Source organism: Venustampulla echinocandica (genome assembly GCF_003357145.1).
Source record: "Venustampulla echinocandica strain BP 5553 chromosome Unknown scaffold_5, whole genome shotgun sequence".
Classification (NCBI taxonomy): domain Eukaryota; kingdom Fungi; phylum Ascomycota; class Leotiomycetes; order Helotiales; family Pleuroascaceae; genus Venustampulla; species Venustampulla echinocandica.
Genome location: NW_022474210.1, coordinates 1,130,327 through 1,157,671, shown reverse-complemented (window position 1 = coordinate 1,157,671; position 27,345 = coordinate 1,130,327). Strand labels below are relative to the sequence as shown.

Sequence of the window (27,345 nt, the reverse complement as noted above, 5' to 3'; positions counted from 1 at the left end):
GATCGTCGCTATGCCCATGGGCGCGCGTGGAGCAACGCTGGGTGTTTCTGGTGTTTCTAGCGTTTCCGGTCATTGTACGAGTATGTAGACTTGTAAAGGGAGTGCGAGCCTATCGCTGAGCGTGTAGGCCATGGTATTAGGTGCTATTCACTAGTGACTATTGGCTATTGACTGCTGAATGAATTGCTGATTTGTTCATTAATATTATTGTCCACCGTCTTCCTCCATCCTCCATCCCCCTCCGTACGACAACAAGGTCAAGCTCAAGGTCTGTCCCGCCGCCGCTAAGTACGCTAGCGCCGGCCGTAGGACACCGCCCAGGGACCACTACGGGAGACCGCTAATAGGCTCGAACCTCTAAAGTGACCTCGATCTCCCGCGAATTGTGCAGCAGTTGCAAGTACCCAAGTACCCAGGTACTCCACCGCCCGAGACCCGTCCTTCGTATCTCCACATCCTCCTCCACCACCAACTCTCCTCCACCTTCAACACCAACAAGTCCTCCAACCTCGACCTCAACCTGGACTCGACTCTACACCACCACCCACCACCCACCAGACCACCCCGTCTGGTCAACACATTCCATGCTGACAAGCTATTGAAGGGCTCCCGTTAACCTACTGCGCTGCGCTGCGAACCGCTCTGTGCGCCGCTCGACGTCCTGCGCTTCTCACCCGCGCCTGTCGTCCAGGCACGGTGAGGTGAACTGAGGATAGGGGCCCCCGTCGCAACAGAGCCAGCCTCACGAGCGACGACGGCATCGCACTACAGGATACCAGACCGGCGCATTGTCACCTTCTCTTAAATCTGTATGTATTCCGAATCCCCTCCTGGCGCATATTACATTATTGCCATGGCTGGAAGCTGACTGCAGCGCTGTTGGCAGCACGGCCAACGATTTCTTTCTTCTTACAAATACCCCGCAACGACTCTACGCCTGCCCTTTTACGAGATCATCCCACCGTCATTCTAGTCATTCCAGGCGTGATATTTCACATATTGCAAAAATGGCTGCACAGAATAGGTATGTTGTCACCTTCGCCGTCTGGAGAAAGTCACATTCCCCAGTTGGGCTTCGCACATGGTTGCGATCTGTTGGAACACCTGTGGACCCGAGAGGCCGAGTTGGACCAGACCAGTCAATCGCGCCCACATCGCCGAACCGACGTCGAATTTGCTCAATCGTGCCCTCGAGTCCATGGTCCCCAAAACAATCACAATTTCACCTTCCCAACCGTTGTTCGCCGCGAATCACAAGACAACTAAGGTAACTAACCTTGGCTTTCTATAGTTTCTACCAGGCGGACCAGTTCATGAACCCTGGTCCCGCACCACGACCTCCTACCGACCGCCCCCGACTTAATCTCACCCCATCCACCGCCAATCTCCCAGGCAACATGTCTCAGATGAGCATCAATTCTCCCATCACCCGGACCGCAACCTCTACATACACTGGTTCGACCGTATCTCTTCCCCTTGCGCGCCAGCAATCCAATATGGATGGACAAGGCGGGGTCGCTATAATCAAGGAGGGGTGGGCCACCGTAAAGGAGGGCAAGAATTTCATCAGTCCCTGGAAGCAGAAGTGGCTCATTTTGCGGAAGGAGGCACTCGATTTCCACAAGACTGATGGCGGCAAGTTGTCCTACCAGATAGTCCTGAAGGATGTGCTAGGCGTCTCTCGTGTGGAGGCCGCAGGCACTATTTTTGAGATCAAGCGGACCTTGACCGGATCCTCGACAAACCCCGGAGACGATGACGGTGTTTCCAAGACCCTTCAAATTAAGGTCAAAGGTGATGATGAGCTATACGAATGGATTGACTTTATCTACGCCCGATGCCCAGGCATGGGTGGTGTCAGCAACCCCACTAACTTCAGCCATTCTGTCCATGTTGGATTTGATCCCCAGACTGGAGAATTTGTAGGACTTCCTGCTGAGTGGTCCAAGCTGCTCAATTCCTCGGCAATCACCAAGGAGGATTATGAGCGTAACCCACAGGCCGTTTTCGAGGTTCTGGAGTTCTACTCAGATATCACCAAGCGGGCCCAAAACCCAAATACCTACCCGAGCCTCACTCCGACACCACCCGTTACTTCAAACCAAAACAAGCAGTTGGGCTATGCCTCAAGCGGCTCTAGTATCGCTCCTCCACGAGGCGTGCAGAACCAGCAACAGCGCAACAACAGCTATGGCAGCTCTCAGTCACCATCCCCCGCCCCCCGGCGACCAAGCCCCCCGGAAACTGCCCAACAGCAGCGCCAGATGCAACAAATGGCTTCGAACTATGTCGACCCCCAGACACGCGAAGACCAGCGTCAGAAGCAGCTCGAGGCTCAGCGGATGCAGCGTGAACGGGAAATCGAGGAGCAGAATAGGCGTGACATGGAGGCATACAATGCGTCCCTGCCAAAGACACGTACACCTATGGCTCAGCAGGAGGTAGGCGGAGGTGGATATGGTGGAGGAGGCTCTACGTCCGATCGATACAATCCTTCAAGAGCCGCGCCCCAGGCACCTCGTCAACCACAACAGGCGCAAGCACCCCAATCTCTCCGAACACAGCGACAGGCCCCATCCGCTCCTACTCCTACCGGTCAAACCCGCCCTCAGCTTGCAAACCAGCAGAGTTCTAGCTCGCGGGATCAGAATGGTGGTAGGGCTTCGCCTGCAAGACCCGACCAGAGCATGCAACGTCCCCAAGAACCCCGCTATCAGAACGGTCCCAGCAATGTACCACAATCTCCATACCGTCCTGCTAATAACCCAAACCAACCTCCTTCCCGCCTTCCTGCACCAGTCAACCAGGTCAAGCCGCTTAATGTTGCCAACAAGCAACAAGCAGCTACCAACGGCCAGCAAAATGATGGAGGAATCAAGGCAGCCGAAGCAGCGCTTACCTCCAAGCCATCAGCGAGTGAGCGCCAGAAGGATGTCCGCATGTCCACCATGTCTGAGAATGAAGTCATGGCCAAGCTTAAGGAGGCTGTTTCGAAGGACGACCCTAACATGTCTTACGCTAAGCAGAAGAAGATTGGACAAGGAGCTTCTGGTTCAGTCTATGTTGCCAAGGTCAAGGAGAATCCACTGTCGCCCATCGCTAGAGAAGTCATTCGCCAGCAGGGAAGCAAGGCCCAGGTTGCTATTAAGCAGATGGATTTGGCTCACCAACCAAGAAAGGAGCTAATCGTCAATGAAATCATGGTTATGAAGGACAGCAAACATCGCAACATTGTCAATTTCCTGGATGCTTTCTTGCGCAACAACTTTTCGGAGCTCTGGGTCGTCATGGAATACATGGAAGGTGGTGCTTTGACGGATGTCATTGATAACAACCCAACCATCACTGAGGACCAGATTTCCACTATTTGCCTTGAGGTGAGTCGCCGGAACGCCGGCAAATTTCCACTAACCATTAACTAACCGTTTGCTAGACTTGTCGTGGCCTTGAACATCTCCATCAACAGAGCATTATCCATCGTGATATCAAGAGTGACAACGTTCTTCTTGATGCTCGTGGTAATGTCAAGATCAGTATGTAGCATTTCACCCCCTCTAACTATCTTCCTACTAATCGCAAATGACAGCCGATTTTGGATTCTGTGCTAAACTTACTGAATCGAAATCCAAGCGTGCAACTATGGTTGGTACACCCTACTGGATGGCTCCCGAGGTTGTCAAACAGAAGGAGTATGGCCCGAAGGTTGATATTTGGTCCTTGGGCATTATGGCTATCGAGATGATCGAATCCGAGCCACCTTACCTTAATGAGGAGCCTTTGAAGGCACTTTATCTTATCGCAACCAACGGCACCCCCCGCCTGAAGAAGCCTGAGAAGCTGAGCAAGGAACTGAAGGCATTCTTGTCGGTGTGCCTTTGCGTTGATATCCGAAGCAGAGCCTCCGCAAACGAGCTTCTTCAACATGACTTCCTGAAGCATGGATGCAACCTTTCGAGCTTGGCAGACCTTCTTGCTTTCCGAAAGCACGCCAAGTAAACCAAATCGCCCTACTTCGTATACATACCAACGTTATACATAGGTGGTTTGGTGTCTAGGTTGTAGCAGACTCTTTCGTGGTTCGTTTCATTTCAATCATTGCGCGGACAAAATGCATTTTTCATGTCGGCGTAACACATATCATCGACATGGATTCCCGGCGTTCGGGCGGCCATCCTCGAATGGCCAGGATTCTACATTGCGGCAGCGACTTTTTAAGATCAACAGGATGATCAATTGCTTTTGCTTTTAAGAATGGCCTCACTCACATAAAGGTAGACGGGCAGATAGGTTTTGCTTCCCTTAGCATTTTCGGCTTCTTTTAATTCACCGGGGCAATACACCTGGGTTGCTCTCATGCTTGACGTTGGTGATGCTCTCCAGAATATGGGTTACGATGGAATATCATGAGAACACAACGGCGTCTGGTAGAAGTAAACGGAATAAAAGACCTTTGCATAATCTTTCCCCTGTGATATACATCTATACGTAGCTATTCTGCAAATAATGAATGCCTCTCTCGATTGTGTAAACGCGAATCCGCTATCTCCCTCCCCAGCCTTGTGTTGTAAAGGATTCAAGACAGTTTAGGTTAGCCTCGGAAACGCCGCTTGCAGCCCAGACCCCACCTCTGATTGGCCTGTTCATAGCTCTGACGGATCTGATGAGGTATCAAGGTACAGCAAGTATTTCTAGTCTTCCAACAACTAATTATTCCCTCCACTCTTGACACCTATACCTTTCGCCCATCCTCAAATTCTTTAGCGCTCACAGCGCGCAATTCTTCACAGCGCAAGCTCGTTGATGTTATAATCGTTATCGTGTCATCATCGTAGCGAAATGGCACCCTTAGTCCCCTCGGCGAAAGCCACGCTCTCCTATCCGCTGTGGGCATGCGATTTCGACCCTCTTGATTCCTCGCGACTGGTAGTCGGCGGCGGCGGAGGAGCCGGAAGAAGTGGTGTAGGGAATAAGATTGTGAGTGGCACCTTGGAATTTTCTAAAAGCCAGACCAGATGCTAACAAACGAAATGCGTAGACGCTCCTGGACACCTCAAAAGCGAGCGAACTTAAAGAAGTCGGCGAAATCGACCTTAGCAAGGATGAAGATAACGTTACGAGTCTTGCGGTCGGCCAGCGGAAAGGCGAAACCACTTTAGTCTACGCCGGCGCGAATTCGAGGCCAGAGGATATAAAGAAGGGGAGAAATAAGCATTTCCGTATCTTTGGGATTGAGGCCGCTACGTCGGGAACGTCTAAGATTACTGAGCTTTCGAGGTCGTCGCTATTTACCGGGACGGAGAAAGACTCGTATCAGAGACTTTTGCGACTGACGAAGCCATATCCAAATCAACCGCAGCTCGGAGCTATTGCAACTGGACTTACGAAGAAATCGGAGATTGTGTTGTTTGAAACTTCGGCGACACAGCCGATGAGATCGAGGGGTGCTGTGCAGAGCAATAAGGAGCCTGTGGATGCGGATTTAATACAGACCGGGGAAAACGAATATATGTTTGCATATTGCGATGAGCACGATGTGTTTGTCAAGAAGATAACTCCCGACAACGACGATGAGGAACCAAGAGAGGTCTATATCACTCCGGCATCCAGATCACACGAGAAAGTCACCATACCTTCGTTCCGAGCAATGAGGTGGTTAACAAAGGACTTCCTCCTTATGCTCACCAATATCCACGGCAATAGCGGGGCAGTTCTACAAATCCTACGACTACCTCCAAGCGGCAATGGCCACTGCAGGATCGCGCAATCACTTCGACTGCCATCAAGAATTACCAAGGGCACTGGGCTAGCGGTTGCAAACCTGACACCGCCATTATCACCAACTGCCGAGCAGGATTATACGCAATTCGTCATTGCAGTAGCAGGGCACGACATTTCCATCACGCTCTTCAAGGTCAACCTGCAAGTTGAGCGGAGCGTCGCTATGCCCACTAAAATCAGGGAGTTCCGCACCTTCAAAAACGTCCATCCCAACCAAACCACGGGGCTCTGCTTTTCAAACTTCGTCCCGCCCACGCACCCAGTTACAGCCAGTACGCCTCCCCAGTGCTTGAAATTAGCAAGCATAAGCGTAAGCAGCACGGTCGTTGTCCACACCCTTCCTCTTTTCCCTGTGCCGCTCTCGATCAAGCGTGGCCAATCCAGAACTCCCCGCTACGTGGTCGCTCTCCCGTCTGGCGCAACCGCTATGGCGATGAGCCTCGTGCTATGCACCTTGGGCATCTTGCTAGGAGCAGTCTTTATCCAAAGCCTCCTCGAGATCCGCGGCGCCGCCCCGAATTGGGTGCAGGCGAGGAGCTTCATTCCTCTCCGCGTCCAGGAAGTTATTGGGAGACCGTACGAGTTCCCAGGAGGGTACAAAAGTAGCATTGCTTCTACAAAAGATACCTACGCCTCAGGTTACAATCACCACATCGGCGTTCCGGCCGACGATGCCAGTGGCTCCGCCCTACGGCTCCCGGAAATATTCTCAAGCTTGAAATCCGAGAGCGATGGAACCGGTGTGTTTGTTGTGCACGAACACGCGGACGCTGAAGGCGGAATTAAAGCCAAGCTGCATGATGAGGAAGTCCATGGTCCGCATGGTGGGCAGCCATGGGAGGAGCTGAAGCATGAGCAGCGCCAGAAGTGGATCGAGAAGCTTAAACAGGCTGGGTATTGGGCGGAGGATATGGGAGAGACTATTTTGAAGGGTGTAGTTTTTGGAGAGTTGGGTGCTGCGGTGGGTCAAGCTGTTGCTGGGGGGTAGCTTTAAGATGCGTGGGATTGAAGGAATGGAGAGGGAGGGGTTTGGGATGACGCGGAGCTAGTTGCAAGAGCAAGTGAGGATATGGGGATTGCTTGTATATTATACATGTACCATGTGGGATGAATGATGTCGTGTAAAAGGTTCACTCCCTTCGGACTAATAGGAATTTCAAGATGCTAAAATGGGAAAATTATAAAGCTTTCAGAAGGCAGATGTGTGAATGGGCATTATGTTATAGATCAATCTCGGTTGTACTAATGGAACTTGTATATATTAGGGACTCAAGGGGGCACTTCCCCTTACCCATAAGCCTAGATTTGATTTTGCTTGCGGGTCCCGCCACCATCCGTCTGATCTTCTTGCAGGGAAACCTGCATGTTTTATTGCATCACCATTGCTGAATCCGAACTTGCACTTTTCGTTTATCCCTCCCATCACGGTATTCAAGCTCGTAGGCATGCTCCCTCCCGAATGGCCTAGCCTCCCTCCCAAAGCAAGTGCGGAAGGAGGTAAATTAGGAGTCGGGTGGCTACCTGCATGTCATATTACTTCCCACGGCCCGTACCCGTCTCAACGGTGTAACGGATTTTCATGTTGAGGCCCAATTTCAATTTCTTTCGAGGATGAAGTCCCATTTTCATTTTTATTATAAGGTACTCGAGTAGAGTCATGAGCCATGAGCCTCGAATACGGGTTCTAGTACGGGCTTTCGCCGCGTTATTAAACTACTATAACAGTAGCTAGGCTAGCTGGTGGTGATGAGCATGAGTGGTTTCCCCGTGTACCCATGGTTCACATGCTGGACATGACAAAGTGTGTATAGTCATGAGGACACGCTTTTGCTCTTTTCTAATGTCCTATTCGGATATGTAATGTACGAAGTACGTTGATTACCGGAAGACTAGTTTTCTGTCTAAATTACAGCTTTGCTTGAGATTTACCTGTGGCAGTATGGATCGAGTGGTGGCATTCATAGAATTGAGGTTAATAGCTGCAGCTGCTTTGTTTGCTTTGAGTGCAACGGCGCTTGATAATGGCTTGGCTAGAACGCCTCAAATGGGATGTCAGTTGCCGTTCCCTTCAGCCTGCCTGCTGTACTTAACAAAATATATAGGGAACAATTGGAATGCACTCGCTTGCAACGTTTCTGAAGACCTACTCCTACAAACAGCAAAATTGATCGTTAATTATGGCCTCAAGGACTTGGGTTATCAGTACGTCGTCCTGGATGACTGCTGGAGTGCTGGCCGCAATGCTAGCAACAACAACTCGCTGCTTGCCGATCTGAAGAAGTTCCCGCGCGGTATGGCTGCTGTTGCGGATGATATGCATGCATTAGGTCTAAAATATGGCATGTACTCCGATGCTGGCAGTAAATCTTGTGCTAGGTTTGCTGGGGGTCTTGGATATGAGACGGCCGATGCTAAGACCTTTGCCCACTGGCGGGTGGATTATCTGAAATGACAATTGCAATAATGAGGGGCTTTTTGGGAATCAAACAGTTAGCTCTGCTAGGTGAGTGATGCGCCGCTTTGTCAAAAAACCTCCCTGCCAACTTTTATACAGATACCGGGCCATGAGCGAAGCATTGAATGCTACCGGGCGTCCAATTCTATACTCCATCTGCAACTGGGGAGAGGACCAGCCGTGGGATTGGGCTGCGTCTATGGCAAACAGCTGGCGGATCTCAGGCGATATCTGGGATTCCTTCGATGGTGACAATGGGACATGTCCCTGGTACGCTGCTTTTCAATAACTATCCCTTACCTACCTAGGTACCTTGCGACTAATCATCCCTAGCGACGGCCCAAGTGCTTGGAACTGTACCAACACAGGAATCAACTGCTCGGTCACAAATATCATGAACAAAGCCTCTTTTATTACCGCAAAAGGACAGCCAGGGGGATGGAATGATCTGGATATGTTGGAAGTTGGTAATGGAAATATGACTGATTCCGAGTATGTCGCACATTTTAGCATATGTAAGTATCTCGTGCTCTGTCGTTCATCTTGCATCCGCATCCGTAGCTGATAGGGGATGTAGGGTCAGTGATAAAGAGCGCCCTTCTAATGGGAAATGATATCCGCAAAATAGCTCCGGCAGACCTGGCAATCCTCTCAAATCCAGCCGTCATTGCTGTAAATCAGGATCCGCTTGGAAGCAGCGCGTCGAGGCGTTGGATGCGCGATAATATCCAAATGTGGTCAGGACCTCTAAAATCAACAACTGGTAACCAGTATAATGACATAGTTGTCCTCCTCGTCAACGGCAACAAAGATTCAGCGTCATGAACGCCACTCTCGCAGATATTCTCGCAGACTATACTCCTAATGCACCGGAACTCAAGCTGGCTTGGGAAGTACGGGACTTATGGGCGAATCGAATGTCAAACGATATGGCTTCCGCTATTATTGCCGGGAATAACTCGACGGAGGGGAGGTACAATTCGACGGAAACGAGCTATGCCGATGGTTTGGCTCAGGGTAATCCACTTTTAGTAGGAAATGTGACAACAACCGTTCAACCTTCTGGTACGATCACGGCTACTGTGGGCCGACATGGTGCGGCGATGTTTAGGCTGAGGGCTCTTACTACAACAACATGTTAAAGAGAGATAGGGGTAGCCTGAGAATGCTGTTAGCTAAATATATAATACATATGAAAACTTATGGTAGGGCTCACTTATGTATGTGTATATACTAGGTATGGCAGGTAGGTAGTTAGGTATATATAAAGCCGTGGAAAGTTCGTTGCACCTTCCTAAGTAGCAAGAAATTGTGCTTTCTTTCCTCTTACCAACACTAAAAACTTAAATCTCAAACCACACACAATAGAAAGACTCGGAAAAAGTGTTCGAAAAGCCCAAAATCTTACTCGAGACTCTCAACGCGCCAATACCAATGCTCAGCGGCTCAGCTGCTGCCTTACGAGCGTTCCCTGATCGAACAAGGCAACCTCGTGGCAACTCAGCCTCACAGTAGCGCTATCCTTTCCTGTTAAAGTCTGTTCAGACGTCTTCCCCCAGTACGGAGTATGCTTTCCACCATTTCCTGATATCAAAACCCCTTTATTTACGAGCACCCAAAGTTAGTCTGCTCCATCTTGGCCCAACGCTCGCGCGTGTATCTTTATCCTGGCCCGGCCAAGGCTCGTGCCATTCACCATAGCCCGATTTGGTAATTTCCTTGTATTGGCTTTATGTCGTGTGCGGAGGCTTACCTACAGCAATCGCCGAGGTTCTGATGTACATGTACCGCACATGTACCTACCTATGTATGTCAGATAATCATAGCAAAAGTGGGATGGACGGTGGGGTTCAGGGGGCGAAGCAGCCTGCCTCCCTACGATTCTTCAACTAGCCTCTGTCAGAGTCTGTCTATCGGATTGTCTGCTCAACTGCTGATACCCGTCCTCGTATGTTTCCACCAGTGATGTGTCTTCTTGCATTAACTCATGCCTCCCGCGAGTTACTGTTTCATGATATGATCCTTTAGAGGTTAAAAGCAAACCCGGTCTATGGTCCTTGGCGCACCTTGGACCCGACAGTGTGGATGTCCCGCCGTGGTCGTCTGGAGGGTTTCTTCTTTGGAACTTTCTGTTTAATAACGTGGGATCACCGATCCCTCGTTTTAAAACCGCCGATGAGCTGAGCCGGGATAGCTCGTTGTTTCACAGGTGGCTCCTTGCATCATGACCTAGTAGCCACTGAAATACGAGCTACCGTACGTCTACCATAAGCACAGATTCCTTCCCGTTTCTTCGGCCTTTTGAAGCTTCAGTTGAAATATCCATTCTTACCGGCCTAAGAAACCGCAGTCTATTTTGCTATATTGTCCATAAATGCAGCTCCTGTCAGTTGTCGGCTCGGAATATGTTATCATTGGTCAACTCGGGTGCCTTATATGACCTCAAATCTAGCCAATATTGAGACCTCAAGTTGCAGCAGAAGACGAGGAACACCAGCTGGCTCAATTTACCGAACGAACCGGTCATCTTGATGTCACAAGGTATATGACCCCAGTAGATTTATATTTTCGCAGTTACCCGCCTCCGCCGCAGACTTACATCCGAAACGAGGGTGGATGTCAATTGTCTCTGATGACCGGAGTACACATAGTCTACGCCCATAAACCTACCGGCGATAAGTGTCAGAACCCATGTATGTAAACCAAGTAGTTCTTCGGTTTCTGCAAAAATGAAGTCGAACTTTTGTTTGTGACTTTTAATCTGGAATATCATGTCTAAACCTACCTTTGTGTGCATTCCAGGGCCATCTCATGCCTCTGTTGTGTATGAGCCACTTAAAGCGGCCCTATCACTCCATGGCTACACCACAAATGCCGTCAATCTCCCTTCAACCGGAGGAAACCCACCAACATACGATTTTACTGAAGATGTCGTTGCTATTCGGAACCTTATCTCACAGCTCGTCCAGTCAGGCTTAGATGTAATTGTTGTGATGCATACTTGGAGCGGTGTAGCTGGGAGTGAAGCAGTCCAAGGCCTAGGAAAGCTGGAAAGACAGCAGAGGGGGCTCAGAGGTGGAGTTATTAGATTAGTATTCATTATGGGCTGGATAGTCGGGGAGGGATTTCAGGGAGCGCCGAGAGGAGATGTTTCTGCCCTCTTTCCATATATGATTCCAGATGTTCAAGTCAGTGAAATCTTCTTCATTTTTGCTTTCTCTGCAATTACAGTTGTATGGCTACGGATACAGTTATCAGGGGTAGAAAAGCTCTAAATCGATGCTGTTAGGCTTCTAGAAACGATTCCTTACTAGCTCCCGCTTTACCCCTTTTGTTATCAACTTTAAGTCCCATCTAATGCGTCTCAAACTTCAATTCTAACAACCGCTCCGGATCAACAGGCCGGAATTTGTACCGTCAACCCCCAGCTAGCCATCCCCGCATTCTACAACGACCTAGCACTCCACCAAGCCCAATTCTGGGTCTCGCAACTACTACCGCAAAGTCTCGGCATCTTCTGGAGCAAGACCACCTATGCCGCCTGGCGTTATATTCCATCAACCTACGTTATATGCGGCCAAGATCAAAATGTCACGCCGGAGTACGCAGAGATTATGCTGCAGAATGCGAGGGATTCCACGCCGAACATGATTGATACGGTAGAGAGGTGCGAGGAGGCGGGGAATTCGGTATTTCTAAGTCGTATTTCGGTAAGGAACAAGAAACTCTCTTAAGACACTCTCTCTTCTCTTCCACAGTAGCTTTTACATCATTAAAGCATAGCCAATATCGTTAAAACTAACACCCATTTCTCTCTCTAGTGGACGGTCGACATGCTCCGGCGCGCAGCGGGAGAGCAGACATAGCGCTGTTATTATATATCCGCAGCATTATGTTTCAGCTGTCCTTTCCACAGCTTCTTCTACAGTTTCTTCCACGGCTTATTCCGCGGCTTATTCCAGACCCTCCAACCAAGTTAATAACAATGCTGTAACTGGTTACTTCAAGTGGCTTTTCATACAGGGGTTTAAAACAAGACCTAATTTCTCCTTAAGGCTCATGATTATATGTATTTCATTTTAGCCCTGGTTGGCGGAGTTTAGGTGACATATGTGTCTAGGTTTATTGTCTGTGCTTCGGTAGTTGTAGTTCCTATACAGGCTTATTCTTTAGATACGTGGATTACCAGCAAGGTACACTACTGCCTAGATGCCGAATGCACCAACTCGCCAACTCACAAGCCCCTAGGGGGGTCACATGCATTTCAATCCATGAGATTACATTATCAATTTCAGTAAGAAACAGCTAAAATAGCTAGAAAGACGCCAATATCATTAACACCGTATTTCCACTCATGGAAACATGCCGGCCCATATGGACTTATCCAGCAACTTCTGCAGAGAGCGATCTTCAAGAAACACTAGCGTACATGAGATAGATGATGGGTTTACTCATCATCTATCAATTTCTTCGCATCCCATGCCTTCTTCGCAGCCTTCTGCAATGCTTCGAGATCCCCACTCATTTCACACATGCCCTTAAAGGTAGCTTCAGGGCCTTCTTTCTTCAACAGCTCGTGTGGGTGTCCGTATTCGACGACTTGGCCCTTATCTAGCACGAGGACTTTGTCGTAGTCGACGATGGTTTGCAAGCGGTGAGCAATAGTGATGATGGTGCTCTTGAGCTCGCGGATGGTTTCCTGGATCTTGGAGTCGGTGTTGTAATCAATTGAGGCGGTTGCCTCATCCATCATGAGGACCTTGGGATTTTTGAGGAGGGCGCGCGCGAGACAGAGGAGTTGGCGCTGACCCTGGGAGAGGTTGTTGCCGGATTCGGCAACGGGCGAGGAGAGGTTGAGGAAGACGTTTTTATTTGTGCCGGGTGTGGATGTGCTTGTCGGTGTGTCTGGGGATTCCAGAAGATCTACTGTTGAGGCGCCCGCAGAGGTAGGGACGCCAATTAATTGGACTCTTCGTAAGGCGGTGAAGATGTCCTCGTCGGTGAAGAGATCGAAGGGGTCGAGGTTGGTTCGAATAGTACCCGTGAAAAGTGTTGGGTCTTGTGGGACAATCGTAATAGATCCCCGGAGGTCTTGAAGCCCAATTAGGCCAATGTCAACACCATCAATGAAGATTTTGCCCTCTTCTGCTTCAAGCCCTCGGAAGAGTGCGAGAGCAAGCGAACTCTTGCCAGCACCCGTCCTTCCTACAATTCCAACCTTCTCCAAGGGATTTATCTTGAAGCTGACATCTCGTAATACAGGATCGAGATCCGCCCTATATCTCGTAGTATAATTGACGAACTCCACTGAGCCTTCGCTTGGCCAGTTTGCAGCAGGTCTCGTCTTCTCAATAATAGGGGCTGCCTCCTGCTCTACCTCAAGGTATTCTTTAATACGTTCCACCGAATTCATATTCTGCTCATTCATGGAATAGAGACGGACGAGCCAGAGCACATTTTCCGTGAAACTGAGAGCATAACTTAAAGACAAACCAGCTGAACCAGCATCGATCTTTCCAATATTGAAGACAACAAAGGCGCCAGCAAAGAAAGCCACGAGGTCGCCGATAACGTCGATTCTGAACGCGAGCCATCGATTCGCTGCCCACAAATAAATATAGGGTCGGCTATAATTATTGATCCTGTGCATATTATCGCGAATGAATCGTTTTTCCTCTCCATAAGCTCGAATTGTGGTTATCCCGCTGAGGGTCTCTCCGAATTGTTGGAATAGCGGACTTCTTTGAACCGACTCGATCCGCTTGAGATCTCTGGATGATCTGAGGTAGAATCGCCCAACGAAGAAGTATACGAAACTAATGAGTATAGCGGCGACCAGAAAGCCAGGTGTGATGACAGTAATAAGTGCAACCGTCACAACGATGGAGAGAGCACAGGACATGACACCAATAGCTATAGGTGCCACTTCTTGATCAACAGCTTCTAGGTCTTTGCTGAAACGGTTCATAATTTGACCGAGTGGTGTTGCATCGAAGAACTTGAACTTTGCTCGCGTCACAGATTCCATCAAGCGCGTATGGATATGCCAGCTAGCCGTTAAGGAACCGAAGAATAGCCATAAATCTCTGAAAAGCGCTATAAACATGGAGAGAATACCGATGATAGCGTATATCGTGAGGTAGTAGGCAACATCAACGTCTGGAGCAAACTTTGCAAGGAGCGAAGTCTTAGTCGGGTTAAAGAAAGGCTGTAATTGAACGATCCGAGAGCTAGCCACTTGGACAGTTGAGATCGAGTTACCAAGGTAGCCTTGGGTGGATACGGTATGATACGTGCTGACTGATTCTGTGCTGTATTGGTTTGCCCATTCCCTGATCCAGACATTACCGGCCAGGATGCCGAAATTATGGATCCCAAAAACTGCAAGTGCAAGAACCCAAAACCACCTAAAAGAAGTCAGTATTTGTTTGTAAAAGTGATGTTAATAATGACATACCAAGGTCCCATGGCCTTCAAATAGAGCGCAATAACAGGTAGCTTAACACCGCCTTCAGCCTTTGTCTCTGACATGGCATCCTTCGTGACATCTTGTTGGGCAGACTTAGCTTTTTGTGCCTTCTTGCTTTTCGCACCAGGTGCAGTGCCCATATCATCGACAAGAGTTCCACCGCTTTCATCTCCAACACTGGATGGCACTCGTGATGGTATTTGCGAGGCAATGGCGGAGCCAGGCCGCGACTTGATGAAATCTTCGCCGAGCTTGCCAGAAGCAATAACCTCCTCAGCCGAGCCTTGGATTGCAATCTTCCCATCTTCTATATATACAACGTATCGGGACTGGGGCACACATAGAGCTAGGTTATGCGTCACCAATATGCAGGTTCGACCTTGCATGAGAGGTCCTCGGATGCACTTCTCAAAGATCCACTTTGCTGTATGTGAATCCACGGCACTGAGGCAGTCATCTAGAAGCACATGCATCGAGTTTGAGTATAGTGCTCTTGCAAGCGATATACGCTGCTTCTGACCACCGGAAAGAGTCACACCCTTCTCACCGACAAGTGTTTCATCGCCGGCATCCAGGACCTCTAGATCGTGCTGTAAGGCACATGCCACAATAACTTGACGGTACCTCGCCTCATCAAGTGGTGCGGCAAACAGGATATTATCTTTGATATTTGCATTTACAAGCCAGGCTTGCTGAGCGCAATAGGCAACAGTCTCGGTGAGGCCAGTCTCCGGGTCCGGTCGGACATCTTCACGACTGTACCCACCGCCTGGGAGGAAAACTTTCCCCTTGATGCATGTCATCTCGCCCAGGAGCGCCATCAAGAGAGATGTCTTGCCGGATCCCGTGGGGCCAGCGATGATATTCAAATCGCCAATGGCAAACTTAATATTTAAATTCGGGAGGCGGAATGCATCTGAAATTTGGTCTGCGGATGATTCTTTGCCACCCCAGGAGATAGTAGCGTCTTTGAAGCCGATCATTTTATCACCATCTTCATCTCTGCAATCGTGGCGGAGTTGATCGTATTTCTCAGTCTCTTCCTCATTTAAGAATTCTTCAACACGGTCCACCGACACCTTGGATTCTAGCACATGCGCAATCATGTCGCCAAGCTGATCTAGAGGAACCCGGAGAATTGTGAAGAGCGAAATGGCTGTGAATGCAATAGAAGGATACAGTGGCTTCTTCTCGATCATGGTGTAGCAGAGGAAAGAAAAGAATGTTATCACCACGGGAGCTGTGTTCCACACAGCAACCGCAAAGGCCCAGAGTATGTATTTTGACCGTAGGGATTTCAACTCGACGGCACGCTTGTCATTGACAATGTTGCTGAAGCGGTGCTCCCATGCAAAGAACTTAATGATTCGAATATTTTGGAGGACTTCGTTGGTCGTATGAATCCGCTTATCCGTCGCTGCCATAATCTTCTTTTGGAAAGCGCCAAAGCCTCGTGCAATGGCGATATTGATAGGCAGAAGAATAAACATAATCACCAGTCCAGGAATGCTGCTGAGACCAAGGATTCGGTAGAGGAGGTAGATGCACACTATCAACTGGGTTGGACCGGCCGCAAAAAGGAAGTGCAAATATGCCGTGATCTCGCTGACTTTGAAGGAGTCAACAGACATAAGATTGATAATTGTTCCCACGTTGACCTGCTCATCAGCGCCTCTTACTGCCGTGGGATCTTTGACTGTGGGGTCTGAATCTGGTTTACTGGTAGCTTTCTTCTTACCAAGACCCAATAGCTTCTTGAACATGCCATCCTTGGCAGCGTCTGCCTTATCTTTCTTGTCTCCTAGAAGTGTGTCGCTTCCAGCTGCGGCTTTCCGCCGTAGAGCCTTTGCGTAGATTTCGCCAACCATGATGGCTCGTAGTTTGACAGAGATCTTCCTGCCTATCCAGAGAGCCTGTTGGTCTGCCAACGAACGAAGAATATCTGTAAATGAAAGCATGATGACAAAGAGCCAGATAACATTTCGAGGCGCGCTCTCAGGATCCTCAATGTATTCCAGAATGGACTTCAGGAGAAGCGTCGGGGCGAAGGTAAAAATACCACCGACCACGGCGTACGAACATTGGACTACAAGTACTCCTCGGAAGTAGCGCATGAGATGCCATGTCAGCGCAGCCGTCTTTGACAATTGTCGATAATCTGCAATAACTGCTGCGGCTTTTTCTTTGGGTACAAGGTTCCACACATCTGGTAGCTCGAATGTTTTCCGGTATCCTTGCCAGACGATTGAATCAACCCACGAGAACGTAGCGATAGAAAACAAACTTGCGAGGGGCTCCCTGGAAGGCTCGATACCGTCTTCCCATTCCAATACAACGGTTTTATTACCCTTCCGAGTGCCGATGGCAATGGAAAAGACCAATGTGGTCAGAGCAAACTCGGACATGACCAAAGCTTGAGCAGCTCCTGATCGAGGATGGATGATGGCGGAGCGGAAGGAAATTATGGAGCAGAGCCAGAGGACCGTATAAAGCGCCGCGGTGTGATTCCATACCCTCGGGATCCTCCACCGGGTTCTAGACAGCAACAGCCTCGAACTTGCCAGTATCAAGATGTATACCCATGTAGCTATTCCTGCCACCGTTGCTGGAGTCCCCTTCGGACCGTATGCACGAATAACCAGGGCTACCACGTTGATGGAAACAATTGCAACTATTGCTAGAAGCTCCACAACTAGTATCGTGTATTGGCCTCGAGGGCTATCGACCGCCGCGACGGATCCTCTGGTGGTGGTTTTTGTCAATACCAATCGGCCCCCACCCATGGTCAATACATCATCCTCTTCCTCTTCCTCTTCCATCACCTCGTCTGGTGTCGGTGAGCCATTGGCATATCCAGGGACAGTCGGGCGGCCGTTCTCGGTTCCGGAGGGCCCGTTGGCCGCGCTCGATCCATTGGGAAGGGATTTGTAGCCCGCATTGCGTTTTAATTTGACATTTCGTAGGACTGCTTGTAATATAAGAAGTAGTGACGAAATGCCAATAGCTATTAGAGGGAAGAGAACTTTGAGATAACTGTTTCCGGGTCAGCCAAAACGACACACAGTTGCTTCTTTTTGCTGGGGCCAATGACATACTCTCTCTGGACGCAATTTGATATGTCATCGACACGCCATATCGGCGATCGACAGTGAGCGAACATCTTTCCAGGACCGAATCGACCAACTACCAGCTACTTGCACGTAGGTGATTGTTGTTGTAAAAGGAATCGAACCAGGGAGAGCGACACCGGCGTTGTGCCTTCGTTCGCCCTTGGGTTAAGGGCGAGCGAGTTCTCAACAGGAAGCGAACGAGAAATTGGCCTTATTCAACGCGCATTGGCAAAAGGCCTGCATTAAAATAGAAGCCGCTGGCTGCGTTGCTGGTGGGCAGTGAATTGGTATGGGAATAATAATAATAATGATAATCGCAGCTGTTGAAGTTGCAGTTGCAGTGAAATCATTTTATCATCTTCACAAATAGCAGATGCAAATGCAAGCGCAAAGTGCAGATGCAAATTCCGGTACGAGTCATACTAATAAAAACCCCACTTGTTCAATGTTGCAGCTGCTAGCATTTCTTAGCAAGCATTCAGTGGCGGGGCGTCGCGTGGACGGGGCACGCCTTTATTATTATTGGCATTTATTGCATAGCTCGTATACATAGCCGGGCGAGACAAGGCAAGCCAAGACAAGACAGCATAGCTGCTATAGGTAGCTACACAATAGCACCCAAGTGGAATTGCATTGTGCTTGTCTTGTTGTCAATTGCCAAAAGGTTAGTCCTATGTCGTACGGAAATCCCCATTACCACCACCGACACTCACTTCGCACAAAACATAGGTAAGGCAATCATTGAAGGGTCAAGTTGCATCATGCGGCTCCTACGCCGTAGAGTCATAGTTATTGACCTGCTTATTCCGTACTGGGGCAAATTGCTCTTTTACCGCTACTCGAGCATGCCAGGGGCATTGGACCCCGCGCTTTAGATAAGACGGTATGATAGTTTTCCATTGCCTTCCTGGTATGCTGTGGTTATATCCATAATAAATACCACAGTAATAAAGTGAATTAGTAGTAGCTTATTGCTCTCTTCTCTGCCACTTTACTCGGGTCCTGGTGGGGATTCTTATACATTCGTATACCTAGGCACATGTACATGCACATGTACATTGAATCTGTGATGTAGCGCCGGAGAGGTTTAATGTTTAACGGGGCTTAATAGCTCGGACCCTGTCAATAATGGGGTTTAGATCGGAGCTTTCTTCGGACTTCGTATGGCCAATAATCAATATATACGAAGAACCTAGTTTAGTATTTATAATGTTCCTTCACCAGTTTGCTTCCGTCCCACCTGACTTATTTATTAAGCAGCAAGACAAGTACGTGCTGTAGCTCGAGGCACCTTATCAAACGCCACAGAATATTCCCCAAGCCATCCACTTTGCACTGTCAACGGCCGACCCCGGCGGAAGCAGTGCGACGTCAGCGCAACTCCCCCCCCGTCGGGCGTGTAGCACAGCGTGGCACAGCCAATGCCTCAGAGCAAGCGGTCACTAAAGAGTAGTAACCACAGTCAGGAGCCCCGAGCAGCAGAAGAAGAACCAGAACAGGTGCAGTCCGCCACAAGACCAGACCAGAACAGAATTCAAAATGTAATTGAGAGACAGGGCGAGCTGTGATAACTGTTTGTAGTAGATGCAGTTGCCCGTCTAGTTGCCCGTCTGCAGCACCGGTTTCCAGAACACATATTACAATGCAATGCTCCCGTTTTCCCGTCGCACACCGCCATGATACCGCATTGTCAGAGCCGAATTGGCTGGATATTGGATAATAATACATCCCCTGGAGTCCAGCCTCGACTAGGCACAATGAAGGAGGCAATCAATGGTTCCCCAGCATTGGAATGTGTGGTTCACATGAAGCGCACGAAACGGACAGACACCAACCGAAGATTGTATGGGAGACTCCGATCTAGCATCCTCTTGATCCAGTCCGAAGGGTAGGTGGTGGAAGTGCTATCATGGGGACGAGCACAGGAGGAAGGAGAAATAAATTTGGAGATCATTTAATAGTAGCGGTCTGATGACTCGACGACCAACTAAAAAAGCGATCACCTCATTCGTATACCTGATCCGCACAAGAAGAGTACCTACACCGGGAACTCTTAAATTACCGTCGCATACTATGTTTACAATGCTTTCGATAGATAGATATACACAGAACATTCTACCTACTGTGATACCATAGATAGATTTGTCCACGAGCCCACGCCATGCATTTTTCAATTGTTCAATCCCATCATCTTCCTGTCTCCTCCTCCCCCGTCTTGCTGTGGTTTACACAAGGCCGCGAAAATCGCTTCAACCTTAGAAAGTCATCCATTCCACCACCACTTTTATGTAGCCTGAACCGAATGAAGCAATAAAAGATTCGTGACTTTCCACCCTATCCCATGATCATACCCTTCAATCCTGCGGCATCACCCTCCTTAGCGGCAATTTCGAAGTAGCCGTAGATGATACTAGTATCCAAGTTAGTAACCCGTGATTTTGAAGGCACAAGGAGATTCAACTTACGTGACAGCCATCAAGATACCAGTGCCGGAGCCGAGGGCCCCGAGCAAGTCGCTCGTAACAGAGAGAGCTCCAATGCAGGCGCCGCCAAAAGCAGCAGCAGTAGGAATGATACGCTTCAATTCCTTGTACATGCTCTGCTCTCTGTGGCCGGCCATGACGAGTCCCTGATCCTTGAGCTGCTTAGCAACATCGCGGGGGCTGGAACCAGAAACCTCAATCCAGGTCTTGGAGAAAACGGCACAGGCAACAAGCATGTAGATGATGTAGACAACGGTGTGGATGGGGTCGAGGAGGGCATCAGTGAAATTCAATGGCGGCGACATGTAGTATGCAAGGCCGGAGACAGCGAAAAGCTGAGCGGATCCCTCCTTTGGCTCCCAGACACCGAAGAGTTGGACAAGTAAGTTCTCGCCAAAGCGAGAATAGAGCATTTGGCTGATGAGGAAGACGTTGGTGGAAAGAGCTGATTGCAGCATGATAGGCATGTTCGAGGTATAGAACAGGCGGACTGGGTAAGATCCACGCGCGCCACGTTGACGGGATGACTTGACTGGGATCTCGACGCGGAAGCCCTGGAGGTAGATAACGGAGGCGAAAACGACGAGAGTTGCAATCAAGTTCATGATGTTGGGGAGATTTTGGCGATAGAACGCCTCTTGAAGCGCACGTTGCTTGTTTGGCCAGGTCAAGAGCAAGTGGAAAAGCGCAATAACTGCGCCCTCAAATTCGGGTCCACGGCCGGTGTTGATGGTGGTAGGGGAGAATGCCTTCCACATGATGGATTCGCAGATGTTTGTGGCAATGAAAAGGGAGATACCGCTTCCAAGACCATATCCCTTCTGGAGGAGCTCATCAAGGAGAATAACAACCAACCCAGCAACAACCAATTGGAGGATCAGAAGGAAGACGATACCGGCGCCAAGGTCGGATGGTTGACCATAGAGACCAGTGAACACGTAGACAGTACCCTGACCCATGGCCAAGATAATGGCAAAGAGCTTCTGCGCTGTTTGATACAGTTCGCGATCCGATTTCAAGTCAAGGTTAACGTCGATCAAGTGTGTGCCAGCAAGGAGCTGGAAGACCATCCCTGAGGAGATGATGGGGGTGATGCCCAATTCCATCAAAGTTCCTCTGTTACTCGCCAGCATCATCCGAAGCCAGTATAGCGGATCCGAAGTATCTGACGACACAATGCCATACAATGGCATTTGGCTCATGACCAAAAATATTAAAAGGGTTAAACCCGTCCACATCAACTTCTGGTTGAAGGGCACCTTCGTCTCCGGCTGCTGCACCTCAGGGAGGATCGGCGTGAAGGGCTTGATGAGATCGAGGAATCGAACTGCAGGAAGACGAGCGAAGCGTTAGCCATTGTGTCCTTTCTAGAGAGATCGTAGCCACAGCTGCGTGATGACGAGGGAGGTAATAGGAGTAGATTGCACTTACGGCCACTCATCTTGGCGGTTGGTCTCTGCAAACCTCACAGACGTGGAAAAGAAGATAAGAAGTTTAAGGAGCGACAATGGAATGACACGTCAACACTCTGCTCTTATAATGGCAGAAAATTACGCGCAGGCGTGGTGATGTGTTCGAAAGGAAATATCGAACAGATCTCCGAGCTGTGGTCGCTTGGGGAATTTGGGGCGGTCTCGGTAGTATCGAGTATGTGGCCTCAGCTAGGTTTCCACACGTGACCACGCATTAGAGTTGCCGGGGGGTTCCGGGGTAACCTCTCGCGAAACGGGCCCCCTGAATGCCGGGTAAAAGGGGGAGAATACGATGCACCAATTTGGCTTTGTGTATACAGAAGGTAGGCTACCTTACTTATACAACGGTATGTTCCGGCATCCCCCCACGTCATACATGTGCAATGTAGTATGGTAGGTAGTTCTAATATCATGTATTTCTCATGGATTCCAATTTCACTTAGCTACCAAGGTACTATAAGGTGGATTGTCCCCTAACACCTAGTGTATGTTATAGCTGTGAGTCTTACGGTTTGCTCATCGAGGACGGCACGCTAGTTGTAACATTTTTGAATTAAATATTATCGACGTTATTTAAGTGATATCTATAGCTGGTGAGATATCCAGCTTTTGAGAAGGCCCAGGATTCAAGGCGCGCTTCAGGCGCTTCTTCTCAAGGGCTCGATGGCGGCGGCTTGTGAGATGTTGGCGCCACTGATCCTCAATGACTACCGTGACATGGCACAGCTCACACTCTCGACGAAAGTCTGTATCTTGCACCTCCTTGGAAGGGCCATTTGGATCTAGGAGCTGCGCAGCCATGGTTGACACTTCATGTGGAGCAGGGAGTGCACGACCGTCCAAGAAACTAGCTGTGATATCAAGGGCAGGATGAGCCACATCCGCATCCCACTGCGCGATATTACTGCTATCAAGGAGATATAGTTTGTCGAGGGCATTCTCCTCCAAGAGCGCGGACCTCAACCTCAAACGTATCCAGCGGACTTGCTGCTTTGCATATTGTCGGGTTGCAGTTTTCGTCTGCTCTGTGGAGAGCTCATAGAGCTTTTCTAGCTCATCTGGGGAGGACGACCCATCCTTCAACGCTGAAAGATATTGTCGAAACTCTTTCCAGCCAATGGAAACCCAGATACCTCTGGTGAGGTCGACAGGCCGCCCCGAGTCCAATTGCTTGGTTAGGAAGCCGTCCATGGATTTTACTTCTTCCAACAGACCAGACTGTACCATCTTATCGACCCGGGTGTTTAGACGATCCGTTAGGATTTCGGAATCGGCGTGGACCCAAAATAGTAATATTGAACCATTCGCAAGGCTGGACTGTGCCGATTCCCCGTCTTCTGAGCCCGGGACCTTGGCCGCTACTCTGCGTTGTTTCTGTTCCGCGTAGATATCAGAAGCTTTTCTGCCAGTTGTAAGAAATATTTCGAGTGACCTCCGAATCTTTCGTCGCTCGTTCGGGTGCCATCTGGTAGCCATGACGGGATCCACCTCCCTTAGACGGTTAAGTATTTCTTCAGTCGGCCCTTCAAGAATTGGGAATGTCTCAGGAGACTCCCGCTCACCTAACTCAGCCTGCGTTTGGTCAACCCCATCTAACCCATCATTGACCAAGGAATCCTCAAAGAGGAGCGACTGGGTGTAGTAGTGTGTTCCTCCCACGACAATCGGCAACCGGCCTCTGGATCGGATCTCCTTGATAATTCCACTGGCTTTCTGTTTAAACATACCAACCCGCCATGGCTCTTCATCAAGCGCAACTGATCCCAACAAGTGGTGGGGAATGCTCTTTTGTTCTTCTACAGTAATCTTGTTGGTGACAATCGGAAGCCCGTCGTACATTTGCATTGCATCGCCATTGATAATTTCGCCATTAAATCGAGTCGCTAAATCGACTGCCAGCTTAGTTTAGTGAGCATATTAAGTTTAATAACTGGGAGTTTGGTATACCTGTGATTTCCCGCTACCAGTTGCTCCAAGAACCACAATCAGTGGATCCTTGGGTGGTATTCTGGCCATGAGCGCATTCTTCCATAGAGAGGCAAAATACCGTGTAGCAGCTCCCAGCATTTGCTCACTCCCAGGTGGTTGTGGAGCGTTTCCGGAGCATTTGTTGATCTCGTCACCTAGCTTCTTCTATCAAGCTGCCCAAGTTGGGCGAGATGGGTCGGAGTTAAACTTTTGAGCGGAACCGGATTAAATTTTCCCCGCCTGAGGGCTCGCGACAAGGGCTGCTTATTAACCACCGATAAGCGAAGAAAAAGATCGCACGACGAATACAATCGCATCAAATCCAACGAAACTCATCACGACAAGGCACATCTCCGAATTTCCTACGTCCGACCCTCTACACAACTTCCTCAACTCGATTAATCGCAGAAATGGAGGCCTCCAAAGTTCCCGTCAAGCTCGTGAAGGTGACCCGTGTCCTCGGCCGAACCGGTACGCAATTTTCCATAGCCTCTAGGCTTCTCCGTTCATCGATCGCAAACTAATATTCAAAAAAGGTTCCCGTGGAGGTGTTACGCAGGTGCGCGTCGAATTTATGGACGACCAGACTCGCTCCATCATTCGCAATGTCAAGGGCCCTGGTATGGTTTTTCCTTCTCTAATGAAGAGCGCAGCGGCTAACTTATCTAGTCCGCGAGGATGACATTTTGTGCCTGTTGGAATCCGAGCGAGAAGCACGACGTCTCAGATAAGATACAGGAGCTACAGGAAGGGAGAATGGGAGAAGGACACTGCCTTGTTATGGTCTGCTAGGGTGGAGATTGCCACATTGAATCCCAGTGAAGGAAATGGGAGCAACGAAGGCTGGAGTTTCGGTAGAACGACAGTATCAGGATTGTTTCATCTCGCAAATTCAACAAGAAGCTGTGCCCTCCCACCTGTTTCTCCTTTCTTTCAAAGTTTACGATGCCTCACTCACCTAGCCATTAAGCACTCGCACGCCTTTTCCCGCTCCTGGACTATTGAATGCACGATAAGTCCCTACATGACTTGAACCCTTCCGTGACAATGCATTGGATCTTGGATATTGGATACCAGCTGTGTTGATTTCGCCTTCGGCCTCATTTGCCTCTGTTCAGCTCACGCCGAGCAGTCGAAGTGTATCTTGAACTTTAGCAGTCACTTGCGCCTATTGCGATAGCATAGTTTCTCTTGTCCGTTTGAGAGGACTGTCTGCGCAATCGCTTTGAAATGTACTCAATTCAACTTCATTTTCGCAGTTCTCTAGTTATAAGGGACCATGCAATTCACTCACTCCGTCACTTTGCATCGCTCTAATTTGGTTCTTGATTTTGCCACCTTGTCAACTTCGCAGCTATCTAATTAGAGTCTTGCAATCCACTTCATTAGTTTTTGCAGCTATCTGATTAGAGTCCTTCCAGTCTAATTCACTGCGACTATTCAATTCCATCGTCTCGCTTATTCTGTTTGTGACCCATTCTTGCTCAACTTCCAAATCGCAGTCGCTCCTGTTTTTACACAGTCAAATTATTTCCCCCTGGCCAAGTCAATCTGAATTCGAATCAATCCTTCGAAGCCACCGTCTTCGGTGAGGGGCGAGCTGTACCGATACATCGAATACGCTGCCTTTTCCCGGCCTCTTTGCTGAATTACACATATACAATGACCGACGACCATTCTTTTGGTTCGCTTTTGCCTACCAAGCTCCATGGAGCTGGTAATTACACGGTCTGGGCCAGTCAGATGCAGAATTTCCTCGTGTGCAAGGGGCTTCGTGAGCTAGTTCAACCCAACGCTCCTTCTATCGACAAACCCGAATCCTTTAGTTCTTGGAATCCATACTCAACGAAAGAACCCAAGCCCAACGACCTTCGGCTTTACGAGGCCTGGGCTAAAGACGTGGCCGAGGCTAAACTTCTATTACAACACAACATTGATGCCAACTCCAACAAGCTAGTCGCAAGCTATTATACGGCTAGGGACGTCTGGGTGAAACTTGAATCAATGTACGGAGGATCTGGTTTTAACTTACAGTACCAATATGCCAACGAGATCTGTAACATCAGATACGAGAATTTCAACAATGTCGCCCAGTTTATCTCGAAATTCAAGGCTCTTATCGCTGACCTAGCCAGCCTAGGCCTATCGCCTCCATATATCTAGGGTCCTCCAAACGTCAATAATGAATACACTGCCAACTTGTGGTATGTTGTCACATTCATCTCAGCTGTTTCAAATGCCTTTCCCACCTGGGCAAAGCGTCAGGATGCAGCTTGTCGAAGAGCTTCCAACTTCCCCAAACTCAATGACGTTATGATCGATTTAACTGTCTTTTCGGCCAATTTAGATAGCTCTCTGCTTGCCGCCTATCATTTCCAACCTGGCTGTCACTACACCACTGGTGCCTATTGCCCTTGCAACCAATTCCACCTCGAATGCATTCGTCCACTACCACGATGAGCGGATTAATAGCACCGGCAGCTCTGACCACATAACCAATGACATTTCATGGTTCTCTTGCCAACCTCAATTCAAGGACCTTCCACCTATCATTACGGGAAGTGGTACTGTTACTACGTTAGCTGTCGGAACTGTGGTATTGCCTGTTTGGGTCTCTTGTTCTGAAGCCTCAACGATTACTCTCTGTAACGTCTATTTCGTACCAACGTTCCCAGTTAATGTACTTGCCTCCCTAAAAACATTGATTAAAGATCACAGGATTCTTCGGGACCGTATCGCCGATTCTAAGGGAAATACCCTCTGTCTCTGTAAGACTGATGAAAGAGGGTCTTTTGTTCGTGTTTCATCCCAGCCCTCGACAAATTGGTCTATCCCTCCTCCTTTCGCCTTTTGCTGCGGAAAGCTTTCTTCCAATTAGTCATTTTTCGATTCCCCGTCTCTCTACTTTGTTTAACCCTCGGCCGCCTTATTAACTGTCATCAGAGGGGAGATTATTTGTACGACTTCAATTCAATTCATTTTACCGCCACTCAGCCGTGTTCTGTTTCGACCAGTCAACTTATTCGACCAATCTCCGTCCTTAATTCGCCTTCTCCTGACACCTTCCGTGGCACTTCCAGATTATGAATACAATTCCACGGTCCTACTCAAACCGCACCTATTTTTATCGATTCATCAAGCTCCTAGGTCTCAGTGTCTTCAAGCCATAAAGATCAAATATTGGGCGAAGGAGCTGGAATGGGAGTACACTTTCCCCAAGAAACCTGAGACAGGATGCACAGTTAGAGTATCATCGATGTGGCAACCGATGAAAGTAAACATCTGCCCACGTGGAATCTCATTCTACAGGGAAATCCGAATGCTTGTGGGAGGCAGTGCAGGAAGGCTCAAGGCGACGAAGTAAGTACTTACTAAGACGAGAAAATCTTGAAGATGTTTTGGTAAGTCGAAATCAAATTGTTTTCTACGGAACGGCTTCCACAGAAGTATCAGATCAAGAACGTCGAGATAATAAAAAGTTGAGCACAGCCATTTTAGGCATATACTTTACCGCTCGTCCTTCTTCCTAGATTGATAGTCGTCCCTCCTAAAACTGTGACCTCATCTGACCATATGGCCCTTAGCTGCTCCACTATCCAGGATATAAATG

The 27,345-nt window shown here is 49.0% G+C and overlaps 9 protein-coding genes across 9 annotated transcripts; 6 read left to right on the top strand and 3 right to left on the bottom strand.

Moving 5' to 3' along the window:
• Nucleotides 1–1,007: 1,007 nt before the first annotated feature.
• BP5553_07296 (Protein kinase-like (PK-like)) lies at nt 1,008–3,996 on the top strand (the record flags this gene model as incomplete). Its single annotated transcript, XM_032015919.1, has 5 exons — nt 1,008–1,024; nt 1,069–1,267; nt 1,302–3,377; nt 3,434–3,533; nt 3,587–3,996. 5 exons carry the CDS (start codon nt 1,008–1,010, stop codon nt 3,994–3,996), a joined length of 2,802 nt encoding a protein of 933 aa, XP_031868188.1.
• An 840-nt stretch (nt 3,997–4,836) lies between these two features.
• On the top strand, nt 4,837–6,766 carry BP5553_07295 (Uncharacterized protein; the record flags this gene model as incomplete). Its single annotated transcript, XM_032015918.1, has 2 exons — nt 4,837–4,974; nt 5,036–6,766. 2 exons carry the CDS (start codon nt 4,837–4,839, stop codon nt 6,764–6,766), a joined length of 1,869 nt encoding a protein of 622 aa, XP_031868187.1.
• A 951-nt stretch (nt 6,767–7,717) lies between these two features.
• On the top strand, nt 7,718–9,375 carry BP5553_07294 (uncharacterized protein; the record flags this gene model as incomplete). The annotated part of the gene is made up of 6 exons (XM_032015917.1): nt 7,718–7,829; nt 7,881–8,154; nt 8,333–8,503; nt 8,567–8,748; nt 8,811–8,970; nt 9,018–9,375. 6 exons carry the CDS (start codon nt 7,718–7,720, stop codon nt 9,373–9,375), a joined length of 1,257 nt encoding a protein of 418 aa, XP_031868186.1.
• Nucleotides 9,376–11,004: 1,629 nt separating this feature from the next.
• Nucleotides 11,005–11,967, top strand: BP5553_07293 (uncharacterized protein; the record flags this gene model as incomplete). The annotated part of the gene is made up of 2 exons (XM_032015916.1): nt 11,005–11,421; nt 11,635–11,967. The coding sequence occupies 2 exons, from the start codon at nt 11,005–11,007 to the stop codon at nt 11,965–11,967; spliced, it is 750 nt and encodes a 249-aa protein (XP_031868185.1).
• A 713-nt stretch (nt 11,968–12,680) lies between these two features.
• BP5553_07292 (ABC transporter transmembrane region) lies at nt 12,681–17,862 on the bottom strand (the record flags this gene model as incomplete). The annotated part of the gene is made up of 3 exons (XM_032015915.1): nt 12,681–14,640; nt 14,691–17,735; nt 17,798–17,862. The coding sequence occupies 3 exons, from the start codon at nt 17,860–17,862 to the stop codon at nt 12,681–12,683; spliced, it is 5,070 nt and encodes a 1,689-aa protein (XP_031868184.1).
• A 2,284-nt stretch (nt 17,863–20,146) lies between these two features.
• On the bottom strand, nt 20,147–21,736 carry BP5553_07291 (Uncharacterized protein; the record flags this gene model as incomplete). Its single annotated transcript, XM_032015914.1, has 3 exons — nt 20,147–20,222; nt 20,278–21,622; nt 21,727–21,736. The coding sequence occupies 3 exons, from the start codon at nt 21,734–21,736 to the stop codon at nt 20,147–20,149; spliced, it is 1,431 nt and encodes a 476-aa protein (XP_031868183.1).
• A 604-nt stretch (nt 21,737–22,340) lies between these two features.
• On the bottom strand, nt 22,341–23,783 carry BP5553_07290 (tRNA dimethylallyltransferase; the record flags this gene model as incomplete). The annotated part of the gene is made up of 2 exons (XM_032015913.1): nt 22,341–23,666; nt 23,715–23,783. 2 exons carry the CDS (start codon nt 23,781–23,783, stop codon nt 22,341–22,343), a joined length of 1,395 nt encoding a protein of 464 aa, XP_031868182.1.
• Nucleotides 23,784–24,145: 362 nt separating this feature from the next.
• On the top strand, nt 24,146–24,466 carry BP5553_07289 (uncharacterized protein; the record flags this gene model as incomplete). The annotated part of the gene is made up of 3 exons (XM_032015912.1): nt 24,146–24,206; nt 24,272–24,355; nt 24,405–24,466. The coding sequence occupies 3 exons, from the start codon at nt 24,146–24,148 to the stop codon at nt 24,464–24,466; spliced, it is 207 nt and encodes a 68-aa protein (XP_031868181.1).
• A 931-nt stretch (nt 24,467–25,397) lies between these two features.
• Nucleotides 25,398–25,898, top strand: BP5553_07288 (uncharacterized protein; the record flags this gene model as incomplete). Its single annotated transcript, XM_032015911.1, has 1 exon — nt 25,398–25,898. One exon carries the CDS (start codon nt 25,398–25,400, stop codon nt 25,896–25,898), a length of 501 nt encoding a protein of 166 aa, XP_031868180.1.
• Nucleotides 25,899–27,345: the final 1,447 nt, after the last annotated feature.